Genomic DNA, 12,829 nt, shown 5'->3' with positions numbered 1-12,829 from the left:
AAGAGCAAACTAGGCATAAAACTTAAAAGGAATAAAGAAGAGTTTATTGACAAACTACAAGAATAAGAACACCAGAATAAACTTTTAGAAAAACCTTTTCATTTCTCACTGCTCACTATTCTTTTGTTTACATGACAACAGAGACAAAAACTGTATAATTTTGATGGTTTAAACAGTTCTAATTCTTTCTATAGACTTTTCCTCAGTTTCTGTAGAGAAACAGAAGTTCCTTTCTGTTAATTTATGGAGTTTGTCACAAGAAAACTATTTTTGTTATAGTTTCTCGTTTCTCTGATATCAGCTGTTCAGAGCTACTGTTATTAAAGCCCACCCCTCCCATTTCACATCACTCTGAAAATGTGTTATGGGTCATGAGTTTAAAGATAGCATTTTTAAGGATAAGTTAGTCAAAGGCAAAAAAAGTATTCTTCATCTGCTTCTGTGAGCTTCACTAAGAAACAGTTTTTCTCATTGCCTCTCAAGGCTTCAAATTTCTCAGCACTTCACTATACCACAATTACTTCACTTATTACTTAAATTTACACTTTGAACACCTTATTCCTCTCCATACTCTATTATGAATTAAAGGGGTTTTTCTCAAGACTTCATTGTCCATTTCCATAGTTTTAACAGAAAGATATTTCAGCTTAATTAAAGCATCTCCTTAATTCTCTACCTTTCTTGAAGTCTCTTTTCTTTCTTGCCACTAGTAGTTTATAAAGTCTCTTTTCATGTTGATTCCTCTCCTTTTCTCTCTCTGGATGAAAAGATTAATCCGCAAGTCTCATCTGGATAAGAAAGAGTTAAAATCTTGCCCAAGCTTTTGTAGATGGTTCGGTGATCTCTGCTGAACAGGAGCTAGAGCCGTCTGCGCTGGAAAGTTCTTCATAGCTGCTTTTAGAGAGCGTGGTCTCTGTCTTTGCTTGCTGCAGGCTCAGAGTTTCTTTCCTCTTTCACTCAGCAGTTTTCTAGTGAATGTAGTTACAGCAAAACCTCCAGCTGAACCAGAGATCGGGCCGAGCCTGGCCCAGCCCGACCTAGCTCGGGGCAAGCCTCATCTCCCAGCCGGGAGACGAGAGACGCGGCGGGCCCGGCTCGGCCCCGGCCCGGCCCCTGCCCGGCCACATGGCTTGGGCAGAGAACCGGAGGCCAGCCGGAGCTCCGCCACGCTTTACAGTCAGGAAAAACAAAGGAGCACCACAGACTTCTGGGTGTACACTTTAAGGTGGGGTTCACGAGTTGATTCTACTTTTCAATGGCTAAAACTGCTGTCAATTCTCAGCAATGACCGATAATTGGTCAAGAGAAAAGACTCCCAGGGGACCCCAGCAACTTTAACTTTCTTAAAGGTAAAGGAACTTTATGACATTCCACCCCTTCAACTTGTGAACCCTCACCTAAAAAATTATCAATTATATTTAATATACAACTTAACACAATAAATTGACAGAAAAGAAGAAACAGAACATTCACTATTTCCCACCCCTAGACTTTTATTATCACTGCTATATATAAACTTAAGACAATTATGTTTTGCTCTTAATTAACCTTTTATCTCACAGTAACACTATTAATGTAGTGGTCTAGATTTGCTAATTTTGATTGCCCGCATTCTCCACCAAGAAATGTCGTGGTTTTAAACCAGTAATTAACAAAAAGGGGAAAAAAAGGAATTATTTATTTCTTGCTGTGAGATATGGATTAAAATAAGAGCAAACTAGGCATAAAACTTAAAAGGAATAAAGAAGAGTTTATTGACAAACTACAAGAATAAGAACACCAGAATAAACTTTTAGAAAAACCTTTTCATTTCTCACTGCTCACTATTCTTTTGTTTACATGACAACAGAGACAAAAACTGTATAATTTTGATGGTTTAAACAGTTCTAATTCTTTCTATAGACTTTTCCTCAGTTTCTGTAGAGAAACAGAAGTTCCTTTCTGTTAATTTATGGAGTTTGTCACAAGAAAACTATTTTTGTTATAGTTTCTCGTTTCTCTGATATCAGCTGTTCAGAGCTACTGTTATTAAAGCCCACCCCTCCCATTTCACATCACTCTGAAAATGTGTTATGGGTCATGAGTTTAAAGATAGCATTTTTAAGGATAAGTTAGTCAAAGGCAAAAAAAGTATTCTTCATCTGCTTCTGTGAGCTTCACTAAGAAACAGTTTTTCTCATTGCCTCTCAAGGCTTCAAATTTCTCAGCACTTCACTATACCACAATTACTTCACTTATTACTTAAATTTACACTTTGAACACCTTATTCCTCTCCATACTCTATTATGAATTAAAGGGGTTTTTCTCAAGACTTCATTGTCCATTTCCATAGTTTTAACAGAAAGATATTTCAGCTTAATTAAAGCATCTCCTTAATTCTCTACCTTTCTTGAAGTCTCTTTTCTTTCTTGCCACTAGTAGTTTATAAAGTCTCTTTTCATGTTGATTCCTCTCCTTTTCTCTCTCTGGATGAAAAGATTAATCCGCAAGTCTCATCTGGATAAGAAAGAGTTAAAATCTTGCCCAAGCTTTTGTAGATGGTTCGGTGATCTCTGCTGAACAGGAGCTAGAGCCGTCTGCGCTGGAAAGTTCTTCATAGCTGCTTTTAGAGAGCGTGGTCTCTGTCTTTGCTTGCTGCAGGCTCAGAGTTTCTTTCCTCTTTCACTCAGCAGTTTTCTAGTGAATGTAGTTACAGCAAAACCTCCAGCTGAACCAGAGATCGGGCCGAGCCTGGCCCAGCCCGACCTAGCTCGGGGCAAGCCTCATCTCCCAGCCGGGAGACGAGAGACGCGGCGGGCCCGGCTCGGCCCCGGCCCGGCCCCTGCCCGGCCACATGGCTTGGGCAGAGAACCGGAGGCCAGCCGGAGCTCCGCCACGCTTTACAGTCAGGAAAAACAAAGGAGCACCACAGACTTCTGGGTGTACACTTTAAGGTGGGGTTCACGAGTTGATTCTACTTTTCAATGGCTAAAACTGCTGTCAATTCTCAGCAATGACCGATAATTGGTCAAGAGAAAAGACTCCCAGGGGACCCCAGCAACTTTAACTTTCTTAAAGGTAAAGGAACTTTATGACAGCATGTGATCCTGATGAATGCAACATATAGGTCAGAGGTTTTGAAAATACTGTATTGCAATGAGGCTGTACAGAAATGTCAACGCCCCTGGAAAGTAGTGAGTGGACCAAGAGTACCAACCTGGACTGGTAATGCTGTACCAGCATTAAGATCTGTTTTAGTTACACTGGGAACAACGATTTACCACCTTACTGTACCTTTTTTTTCACATTGCAGACCATGCCATCCGAACGAGCAGATGCAGCCCTTAAATCTGTCGCATGTTCCTCGATTGTGGCAATTACATTTGAGTTTGCAATCTGATCCATAAAACCCAGGTTTGCACTCTGCAAGTTCATATTTTGAAGTTAGTGAAAAGGTACTAGAAGATGTCTTCCATTATTTTTCAATCTCATTACAGAAAAAAAACTTTTTACGTGGCTATAAAAAAAAAAAAAATCCTCTATTACTCTCCCGTGTTTGTTCCCTTCTGTATTTCCTGTGTGCAGAACATTAAGGACCCCCACATTATTTTTTTTTTTTCCTATACCTTTGTCACATTCCAATCCCATCCATCCTGTTGCACAAGAACAACCATATGGATCTGGTAGACAGAACATATAGTTTTTGCAGCCGTAATTTTCTTTACAGGTCTCTTCACATGTTTTGCCAAATGTGTTGGCTCCGCAAGCTGTTGAAGGGAGAGAGGGAAAGAATAATCCAATGGTATTGTCTGTGAAAGAGCTAGTGCTTCTAATGATCCTGCCTTAGATAAGAGAAAACATGAATTTATATTAAAAATAGCACTTTGATCATTCAAATACTAGATCAATTAACAACCACAGCAACTTAAGCCATGGCTGTTCTGACAGTTAAGTACAGGCAGCAAAAACAAACAGTTTTCTTGCTGTGAAGATCTTTCAGCCAAGCACCCTTGCTTTAGATCTGTCGAGACAGAAAGTAAGCAATAAATTCTATTTACAAGCCTTCTTAATGTAAAATGAATAAGCAGTGCCATGAAAACCAAATATTCTTCCTAGCAGTGAATGCATGTGAAACTGCTGATGTCAAGATTTTGCTTCTATAAGAGCAGCACTATGCTAGAGTGGTTCAGGTGTCAACTATTCCAACAGCTTAGCTCTAGTACTTGCAGTGCTGCAATTCACTCAAATAAAAGGACATATATTTAGCAATCAACCTGAAAGATGCTTGGAGAAGTCAAAGCAATGTGATACCAGCTTTAAGTTTTCCAGAATTCCAAACTACTTGCTGCAGACACAGATTTGCACACACATACACTGTTGATGTCACTACAGAGACAAGGCACCCTGTGAGCACATTAGCTTCCCTTCAGAAGCAGCCAGGGAATCTCTAGTATATTTCGTAGTGCCAGTGTATCCTTAAGATGGAGCCTAGAAGATAGGTAGCATATTGTCCAAGTGCATATTGATCAAGAATTGTTGGAAACATTCCTCTTCCCTAGCAACATAATTTCTACTAGGAGAAGAAAGAGAGAAATTAAATCCCAACTGCAAGAACAGCCAGAACAGAATTCAGGGTTCATGTCAAGCAACTCTGTCCTGTCTCAGGCACCAGCTGCAAAATCAGGCACTCCATATGATGCTTTCCTGAATATTCCCTGATTTCTGTTACTGAGAACAAATTAATAAGCAATTGCTGAAAATATTATTTTCTTACCTTTCTCACATGTTTTTCCCATGAAACCTGGAGGACAGATGCATTCCCCAGTATCTTCATGACAAATGCCATTGTTGGTGCAGGAAGGGCAGTGAAAGCTACACGAAGGGCCCCATTTCTCAGCTTCACATCCTTTTAATGGAAAAATATAATGACATATTTGTTGTCTTCTTATTCAGTAACCCATCAAGTTGTAATATTCTTTTTAGAGAAAACAGTGAAATACATAAAAGTACAATCTATATGGACCCCCACATGCCAGCGAACTGGACCACTGTAGTTAGTAACGTAGCAGTAACTTCAAAATCCAAATTTGGGCCATTATATTTATTCATTCACAACTCCTCGAAGTATCTTGTGGATATTCATGAATGAAATGTGTGTTAACATCATAAATATTTTCTCTACAATGTGAGATATTTCAACAGCTATCTATTTTTTCACATCAATCTTATATTTCTGTCCAAGTTGACAGAATATAATTTTCTTTATATCTAATGGACACAGCAGCTTGAGCAGCAAAGTATGTAAAATACTTAATGTAAAATATCCCAACTCATTCTTTCATCCAATAAGAAATGAACCTTAAGAGCTAACTAAAGTTGAGGTAGTTTGTGAAATTATAATAATATATACTAAAGGTGATGAACCTTAGGATAAATGAGGTCTGGATATAACTCACCATGGAGAACAGGGAAACCTAGTGAAGTATTATCTCTTTCATTCATTCTTGGTGTTTGAAAAGCTGAGATGCTGACAAAAGAACTAGCAGTCCTGGTCCAGACATGTCCAGATATGCTGAACTTAAAACTGACGGGTTTTGGGTTTTTTCTCTCTCAGCTGTTGACATCAATATTTGCTTGTACCAAAGACCCTTGTGTAAAACTTCCTTCTGACATAATCTGATGGCAGCACACATCAAGAAAGATTTTGGCCCTTATTTGGGCACGATATATTTAATTTCAGATTAATTTTTACTTTTAACTATTAATCATCACCACGCATTAGTGGAACTTACGTCTTACAATAAGCCTCGTGTAAGCAGAAGTAAAAAGGTTTCCTCCTATATATCTGGCAGAGTAAACCCCTGCATCCTGTGGTTGAACTTGAGGATAGGAGACTTCCAGTTCTCCTGGCACTTCATGCCTGGGCACAGAGTGGATGAAGGAGCCTGAGGAAGGAGTACACAGATACCACACACAGATGTCATTCACCCTCTAAACAAACAAATGAGCTTGCACTGGTTACTGAAGAACTGTTGGGGCAAGCTAAGCAGCAGAATCAATGTATTAATTATGAATTTTCTGACAGCTGTAGCTGTACTGTTTTCCATAATTGGAGAGGTGCAAACAAAAGGGAAGATACATCTTGAGGAGATTTAGTAGATAAACCAGACAAACAACTTCACACTCAGCTTCGCTAAGCGCTTAGTGGTTGAAAGTGTTAATCTTGTTCCTTGGTCTTTTCTGAAGTAAGGGATAATAATCTATAAGGATTCTAGGGTGGCTGGAGTTGAAGAGCAAATGCCAATCAGGTCAAATTTATTCTGACTAGCACAAAGATTTACTTAGGAGACCAAAGCAGGAAGAACTCAGCATAGCATTATCTTTTCTTCCCAGATTTAACACATTTCTGTCTCTTCTAGTTTTTTTTCACCAAAGAGCTTATTTGTTTTATTCTAAGTTTGCTGTGCTTGCTTACACATGTTTGCTAAATAAAGCAATAGTATTTGGTCTTCTTCCATCCCTCTGGACCACCAAGTAAAATTATTTGAACATTGGTTGCTCTCAAAGAGAAGCTGCATCCATTGAGCTTCAGGACCTCCAGGAGTCTTTCCACTCCAGTCTATGAGAGCAAAGCTGCTGCAGTAGGTTAATGACAGGTCCAGCTAGCTCTCACTAAAATATTTGTGCACATACTCATCCACACTGTACAAAGTCATCCACCAATGTACTCACACAGCACAACTGTGATTTTATGACTACTGCATGTCTCTGTGGGACTCACTATAATAGCCTGGGTTGGAAGGAACCTGAACAACCATTCAGTTTCAAACCCCCTGCCAGGCAGGTACACCTTGCACTGGATCAGGTTGCTCAGGGCCCCATCCAAACTGGCCTCGAACACTTCCAGGGATGGAGTAACCAACACTTCTATGGGCAACCTGTTCCAGTGATTTACTACACTCACATACAAGAATTTCTTTCTTGTACCTGATCTAAACCCACCCTTTCTCAGAATAAAACCTTTCCCCATTGTCCTGTCACTGGTCACTGTCAAACGTCCCTCTCTAGATTTCCTTCAGCTCCCATCAGGTCTGCCATAGAGGTCCCTGTCTGGACTTCTCCTGGCTGCAAAATCCCAGCTTACTCACGTTAACAACCCAGACAGGCTGATCCTGTTCTGATTTGCCAGCTAGAATGGCCGAATGATCATTACCAATGGTACTCTCATTAATCTAATTGTCCTCATCTTCTACATTCCATTACAATCACACTGAAAATGCAACATTTTTTTTCCCTTTTTTCACTTTTTTAAAATTGTTTAGAAGGTAAACAGCCATCAGGCAGGACGTTTGCTGTCTGTGACCATACATACTACCAATTTGACTGTTGTCAAATTTCAGGCAGTCTAGAAATGTAAAATTTTTCTGAGGATCATAACCAAAACAGCAGAAAGACTGTGGATCACTTTAGTCCATGACAGCACATGACAATCATTGTCCAGGAAAAGAGGGTCAAATTAAAAGAACAAATAATGAAAGGGATTTATTTTGAAACTGTGGGGCATTCTCTACATATTTTTTGAGTTACAAGCTGCATAACAAACTTGACAGTAAAGCATTAAGAAAGCCTTATGCTTACAGTCTGCTAAGAAAGGCTGAATTCTTATGACTTGTTTTCCAAGATCTTATGCCAATTTCTTAAAGCAGCTCTGTTTAGTAGAACCATTTCACAGTCTAGACAGCCATTGTGAGATTCTATGAGGGGGAAAAAACAACTGAAGTGAAAGACTGCAACAGCTAAATACAGTAGCAGAAGCCTTTTCTCTTATTTTACAGCTGCTGTATCAGGACTTCTCAGAAGTGTTGTTCCAACATCAACCTCAGCTGAAAAACTTGACCTGCTGTCCAGAGTCAGAGATTTTTTGCTGACTATCCACATGGAGTCACAGCTAAGGGAGTGTCATGATATAAATACTCCTGCTCCAACATCTCATCTAGTTCTTTTCTGAGAAACTGGTGACAGGAGACCACAAAATATTCCTAGGGACCCTGAAATGACAAGTGATGGCAAACTTGTCTGTTGTGCCCTGACAGCTGAATCTCTGAAGTGCAAAGAAACAGGTATTTGTGAAATACTACTACTTTGCCTGTTGTCTCTTTAAAAGTCACCTTTTATCTATGTAACTCATCCAGCCTGTTGAAGTGCTCCAAGTAATCAGTAACTGGGGTTGAGGCTGACTCACTACATGAGTTCTTTGGCAGTGTGTTGACACTTACCTTATCCTGCTCTATTTACTCCCTGTTTCCTGGTGGCTCACTGTAAGCTACACTATCAAAGGTGGAGGAGTACATTATATGTGCTTCCCACCTTCATAATTTTTTGGGTTTAACATTCTGATTATGAAGGCACTGTGAGATTTAGTGACCTCTATTTTTTTTCATTTCTACAGGACGTAGATAGCAACCTGTGCGTATTTCCAAGCATCAAGCAGAAGCAACACACAGCTGAACAGTGAGTACATGTGATTTAGGTGCCATACTAGATAGAACAGTTGGTGTTACGAAATTCTTGTAGTTGAGCGAAATAAGGATTAGATTTTGTTAACGATTTTTTATTTCTAATAGCAGAGTACTAGTGATTAATTTCTTAGCTTGAAAGGCATCATAGAAGATAAATAGCCTCAAAAAGCCTTTTGAAGAATGAAAAGTATGACTTGAAAAGCTGTGGAAATGCAATGAAAGACACACTAACTGGGCCTTCACCGTGGCCCAGAAAGAAAAACAAAGAAACAGACAAACAAAAATCCTAAAAACAACAGGAAAATATATGTAGGCATGTAGAAGGAAATCAGAAAGTAAAACAAAAAACAAAGCAAAGATATAAACAGAGGATTGTGCATTTTGGTGGAAGAGAAACAGGCCAGATCAACACACTGGAGATAGAAATTCAACCCTTTAGGAACCATTAAGTGTATGATGAATGATGTCTGCTACAGCTGCACAGCATGGGCATCAGCAGCAATAACTGTAAAAGAGTTACTTGGCTCTCTAATAAAACAATGATAGTAGGAGGAGAAAAGACAAGATTCATTACCATTCTTGTAGATCACTGCATCTTCCTCTTTTGATGCCATTCTGATGAAGGAAATGTTCACATGCTCTCCCTTATTTGCTGTAACAGTTAATGCCACTGGGTGGAATGAAGCTGAAAACAGAAGTATGTGATAAATAGCAGTTACTGTCTCTGTCTGGTCTCTGGCCTGGTACCTGAGAATGGTTTACAGCATGAGCATTGCTTGGATGTTGATACCTCAGTTTCTTTAGAGCATAAAGTGATTCTTCACCATCACCAGCCTCAACCTAGTTGTTGGCAAAGACAGAGGACTTGCCTATACCCTGAAAAAACAGACTTCCACTAGAACCTGAGGAATGAAAAAAATAAGTGGCTTCTGGCTTCATAACTGGAAACAGTTTCTAAGCAGGAGCTTCAAATGGCTGTAAAACACTTTCCCAAGTGTCTTTATCCCTTAAGACATTTTTAAAGAAGACTGGAAAAAATACTGGAAATTGTATTGTAGGGAACAAGTCATCACTGGCAAACAAATACTTAGGATGATTTCAGTTCTCTTCTATTAAGCTTTATAATGCAGAACTGTTGGGATTGTTCAGGAAATCATAATCATGCGGTAAAGGAAAACCACTCGGAATATTTGTAGAGTCCTCATAGAGGTAAGAGTGAACTCCGTTTATTACTTCAATCAGTACATTTTTACCAGGTTTTACAGGGTTCATGCAGCTTAAGCGAAACTACTATTTGCTAAACTAACTGGATCATGGGCATCTACTTCTACATAAATGCTTATATATAAATCCACACGTGCCTCTACGTCAATCTCCCCATTCTGCAGTTAGTGCATCTTGCTTATCACCCTCTTTCTTGTTTACAACTTCACTGTGCCCCCTCATTCTTGTTATTCAAGGGGACTTCAAGGACATTGCCTCTGGGGCTGTGGGCTGGGTTGTGCAAACAGGCCTTGAATAAAATACCGTGTCCTTGGTCTGTTAGAATATTCTCTACAATGCAGGGCTGGGACAAGGTGACATAGGAGGGAGAAAGTCTTTGCTTGTGTTAGTTCACCAAAGTCTGGAAATACAGAGCCTTGGATTGCACTAAGAACCAAAGGAAAATAATCATATTCACAGGCTGTGATACTTTTACCAAAATATTCTCACCTGGAAATATGGCTTAGTGAAAATAAAAATTCTGTGTGAGTGACTGGTTTTCCAGCAGGGAAATTGAAATTAATTTTCCTGCTTACAGAAAGGTACTTTTATACATTTCTTTGTAGAACTTAATTTAAACAACAAGAAAAGGAGTAGATAGAAAGATTTTTTCAGAAACGTTTCTGCTTATTCCTTATCCATACTAGTGGAAAAATATCTTAAGAAGATAATTGGGGAAAGGACAGAAAAAAACTCAAGAAATAGCTCTTTCTGAAACTAGTGAAATGGTAATTTTAATCACCACATTATTTTGAAACACGTTAGAAGTTAAGGATGCTTCCTTTCATTTACTTGGAAAATTCAACGGGAAAGTTGTGAACTGTTTTGAGGAAAAATTCAGGTTCTCCATTTTTAGCTCAGAAGGTTTATGCCATACAGTTGTTTATAGGTTATATGGGGAAAAAAACCCTTTTCTAAAATTAACCAAATTTGATTTCCTAACTGTTCAGCTCCTTACCTGGTGGATAATTTGATACCTCTGTAGGTTCCCCCCTTTTAGACCACTAAAGGTAGCAACATATTGATTTAAACCAACCCCTTTGCTCTTTCTAGATTTGTCATTTTTTAGCTTTAAGGGCTCCTCTTATGCAAGTTCCTCCATTTGAATCCATCCATTTTTGTTTTTCCCTCCGCTGCCACTTGTCTCCCTAGCAAGTGGACATTTCTGACATAAGACCCACCTGAGCTTCAGCTGAAAGGAAACCTTGAAGATTCCATCCATGCTTCTAGATAGCTCTGCATTTGCAGAGGTTCCATTTCTATTACAGTAACATTTATTTCACAGCAGATTTTTTTTTAAGGAACATATATACAAGTTAATATAAACTGTTAGACAAGTGATTGATAAAAAATTGCCTTTTATCCAGAATCATGCCTCCTTTCTTGGTTCATTTTACAAAACTGTTGACAAAATATCCTTTGGTCCATACCAACTGTTGGAGAAAAAAACAAACTTGGAGCTTGTGGCTGGCTAAAAGTTAATGGGAAAGAAATACACAGAGATAGAATCAGAAAGCAGAGATAAAAAATCAAGTAACTTTCTGTCTTATTTTATATGTAACTGAGATGTTAAAAATGTGCAGACAGATGTTATATCAAATTTTGTACGAGGCTGATATTCTGTCAGTACCTCCACAACATTATTTTGCAAAATCTGAGGAAGTAAAAAAGGATAATATTCTTGCAATGAAAGAAAGAACATTTTGATATTTTCATTACAAGATAGAATTTAAATCAAAAATAAAATGTTTTTATTACATGATGTAAAATTAAAGAAAGAAAATCTGAGCAAGAATGAAGATATTTTTATCAATCCAAGCCAACTTCTCTCCTAGGATATTTTTTCCTTGAAAATTTTGACATTTTAATGTTTTATTTATGGTTGGAAACAAGATAACTATTGAAAATTCACAATTCTTTGCAGAATGGAATTTCCATCCCCTGTGCAGTTCTAGTGGTTATGCTCTGAGGCTCTGCCACATGTTTTCATTTCTTTGTAAGTTATATACAATTGATTTCAGCAGGAGTCTTCCTGCTTCACATTAAGTACATGCATTGTCATTTTACCTAAACACTGGTATCTACACTTGCATCTTAGAGAAACAGAGAATTCTAATACAGAATATTGAGATAAGATTTCATTAGAAACAGGCAACAAAAACTGAAAGCAGTTCCAACTTACAGGCAGTTCCCAAGTTAGAAGTTATTTATTAGTAACAAATGTGTACTGAAAAATCATTATCTATTTAAGAAAAAAAAAATCAACAGCTTTTGCAAAAAAATTAATGGTTAGCTACAAATGATCCTAAGGGGTTTAGTTGCAGTGCTTTTTGGACCAAATTTAGTGAGACAATACTAATTGTTTTCGTAAGATATTAAACTTTTGTATTCCCATTTACTTTTCTTTGCATGTTAGGCTAAACCACAAGATTTTTCTACAGAGTATTGTTGCAATGGAAAGGAATGCACACTCCCTGTTGGGCTCACTTCCAACATATTTTTAGATTGTGACTTGTATGACATGATTTCACATCTTGAGTGTGCCAATTCCTTACAGAGACATAATGAACTGAGCTGCAGGACAAGTGCCATAAGCTCTACTTCTAGCATTTCCATTATTGTCCCTGTGACAGCTCTATGGTTGCGTTTCTGTGGGGAAAACTCAATCACGTGTATGAAAATAAACATTCATTGTGTAGAGAAAGTGAATTAATTGTATTTGACTAGAAGGAGAACACTCTGTGGTGTTTTATTCTAGAGATGCGTATTTATATGGTATAAGGATCACTCCCCATAAGAAGATGAAGCATAAACTGTTCCCTCTTATTGCATATATGAATATTACATGTGTTACTATAATAATTCAGTATAAAGAATTCAGGAAAATGGACTTGTTACTTTCAGAATAGCAGATGGTAAAATAAATCAGAAAAATGAACCTGTTATCTTTCCATACTACACAGCAAAATTCTTCACTGTATGTTCATATTTGATAATAGGTATATAATCAAGCAGATGGCAGCTTCAACTAAGTCAGTGGGGCTACCCAAATGATGAAAATGATGGTG

The 12,829-nt window shown here is 38.2% G+C and overlaps 1 protein-coding gene across 4 annotated transcripts in view; it reads right to left on the bottom strand.

Moving 5' to 3' along the window:
• Positions 1-12,829, bottom strand: part of TEK (TEK receptor tyrosine kinase) — a 43,877-nt gene that overhangs the window by 16,811 nt on the left and 14,237 nt on the right. For all 4 annotated transcript variants that reach the window (XM_058827662.1, XM_058827665.1, XM_058827663.1 and 1 more), the window contains exons 3-7: positions 9,073-9,183; positions 5,772-5,924; positions 4,754-4,885; positions 3,606-3,746; positions 3,274-3,402 (exon numbers count right to left, since the gene is read on the bottom strand). In XM_058827662.1, coding sequence (XP_058683645.1) covers positions 3,274-3,402; positions 3,606-3,746; positions 4,754-4,885; positions 5,772-5,924; positions 9,073-9,183 — 666 coding nt within the window. The remainder of the gene's footprint in view (positions 1-3,273; positions 3,403-3,605; positions 3,747-4,753; positions 4,886-5,771; positions 5,925-9,072; positions 9,184-12,829) is intronic.

Source organism: Poecile atricapillus, chromosome Z, assembly GCF_030490865.1.
Source record: "Poecile atricapillus isolate bPoeAtr1 chromosome Z, bPoeAtr1.hap1, whole genome shotgun sequence".
Classification (NCBI taxonomy): domain Eukaryota; kingdom Metazoa; phylum Chordata; class Aves; order Passeriformes; family Paridae; genus Poecile; species Poecile atricapillus.
The sequence above is the reverse complement of the archived record's forward strand: the minus strand, read 5'-3'. Positions and strand labels throughout refer to the sequence as shown.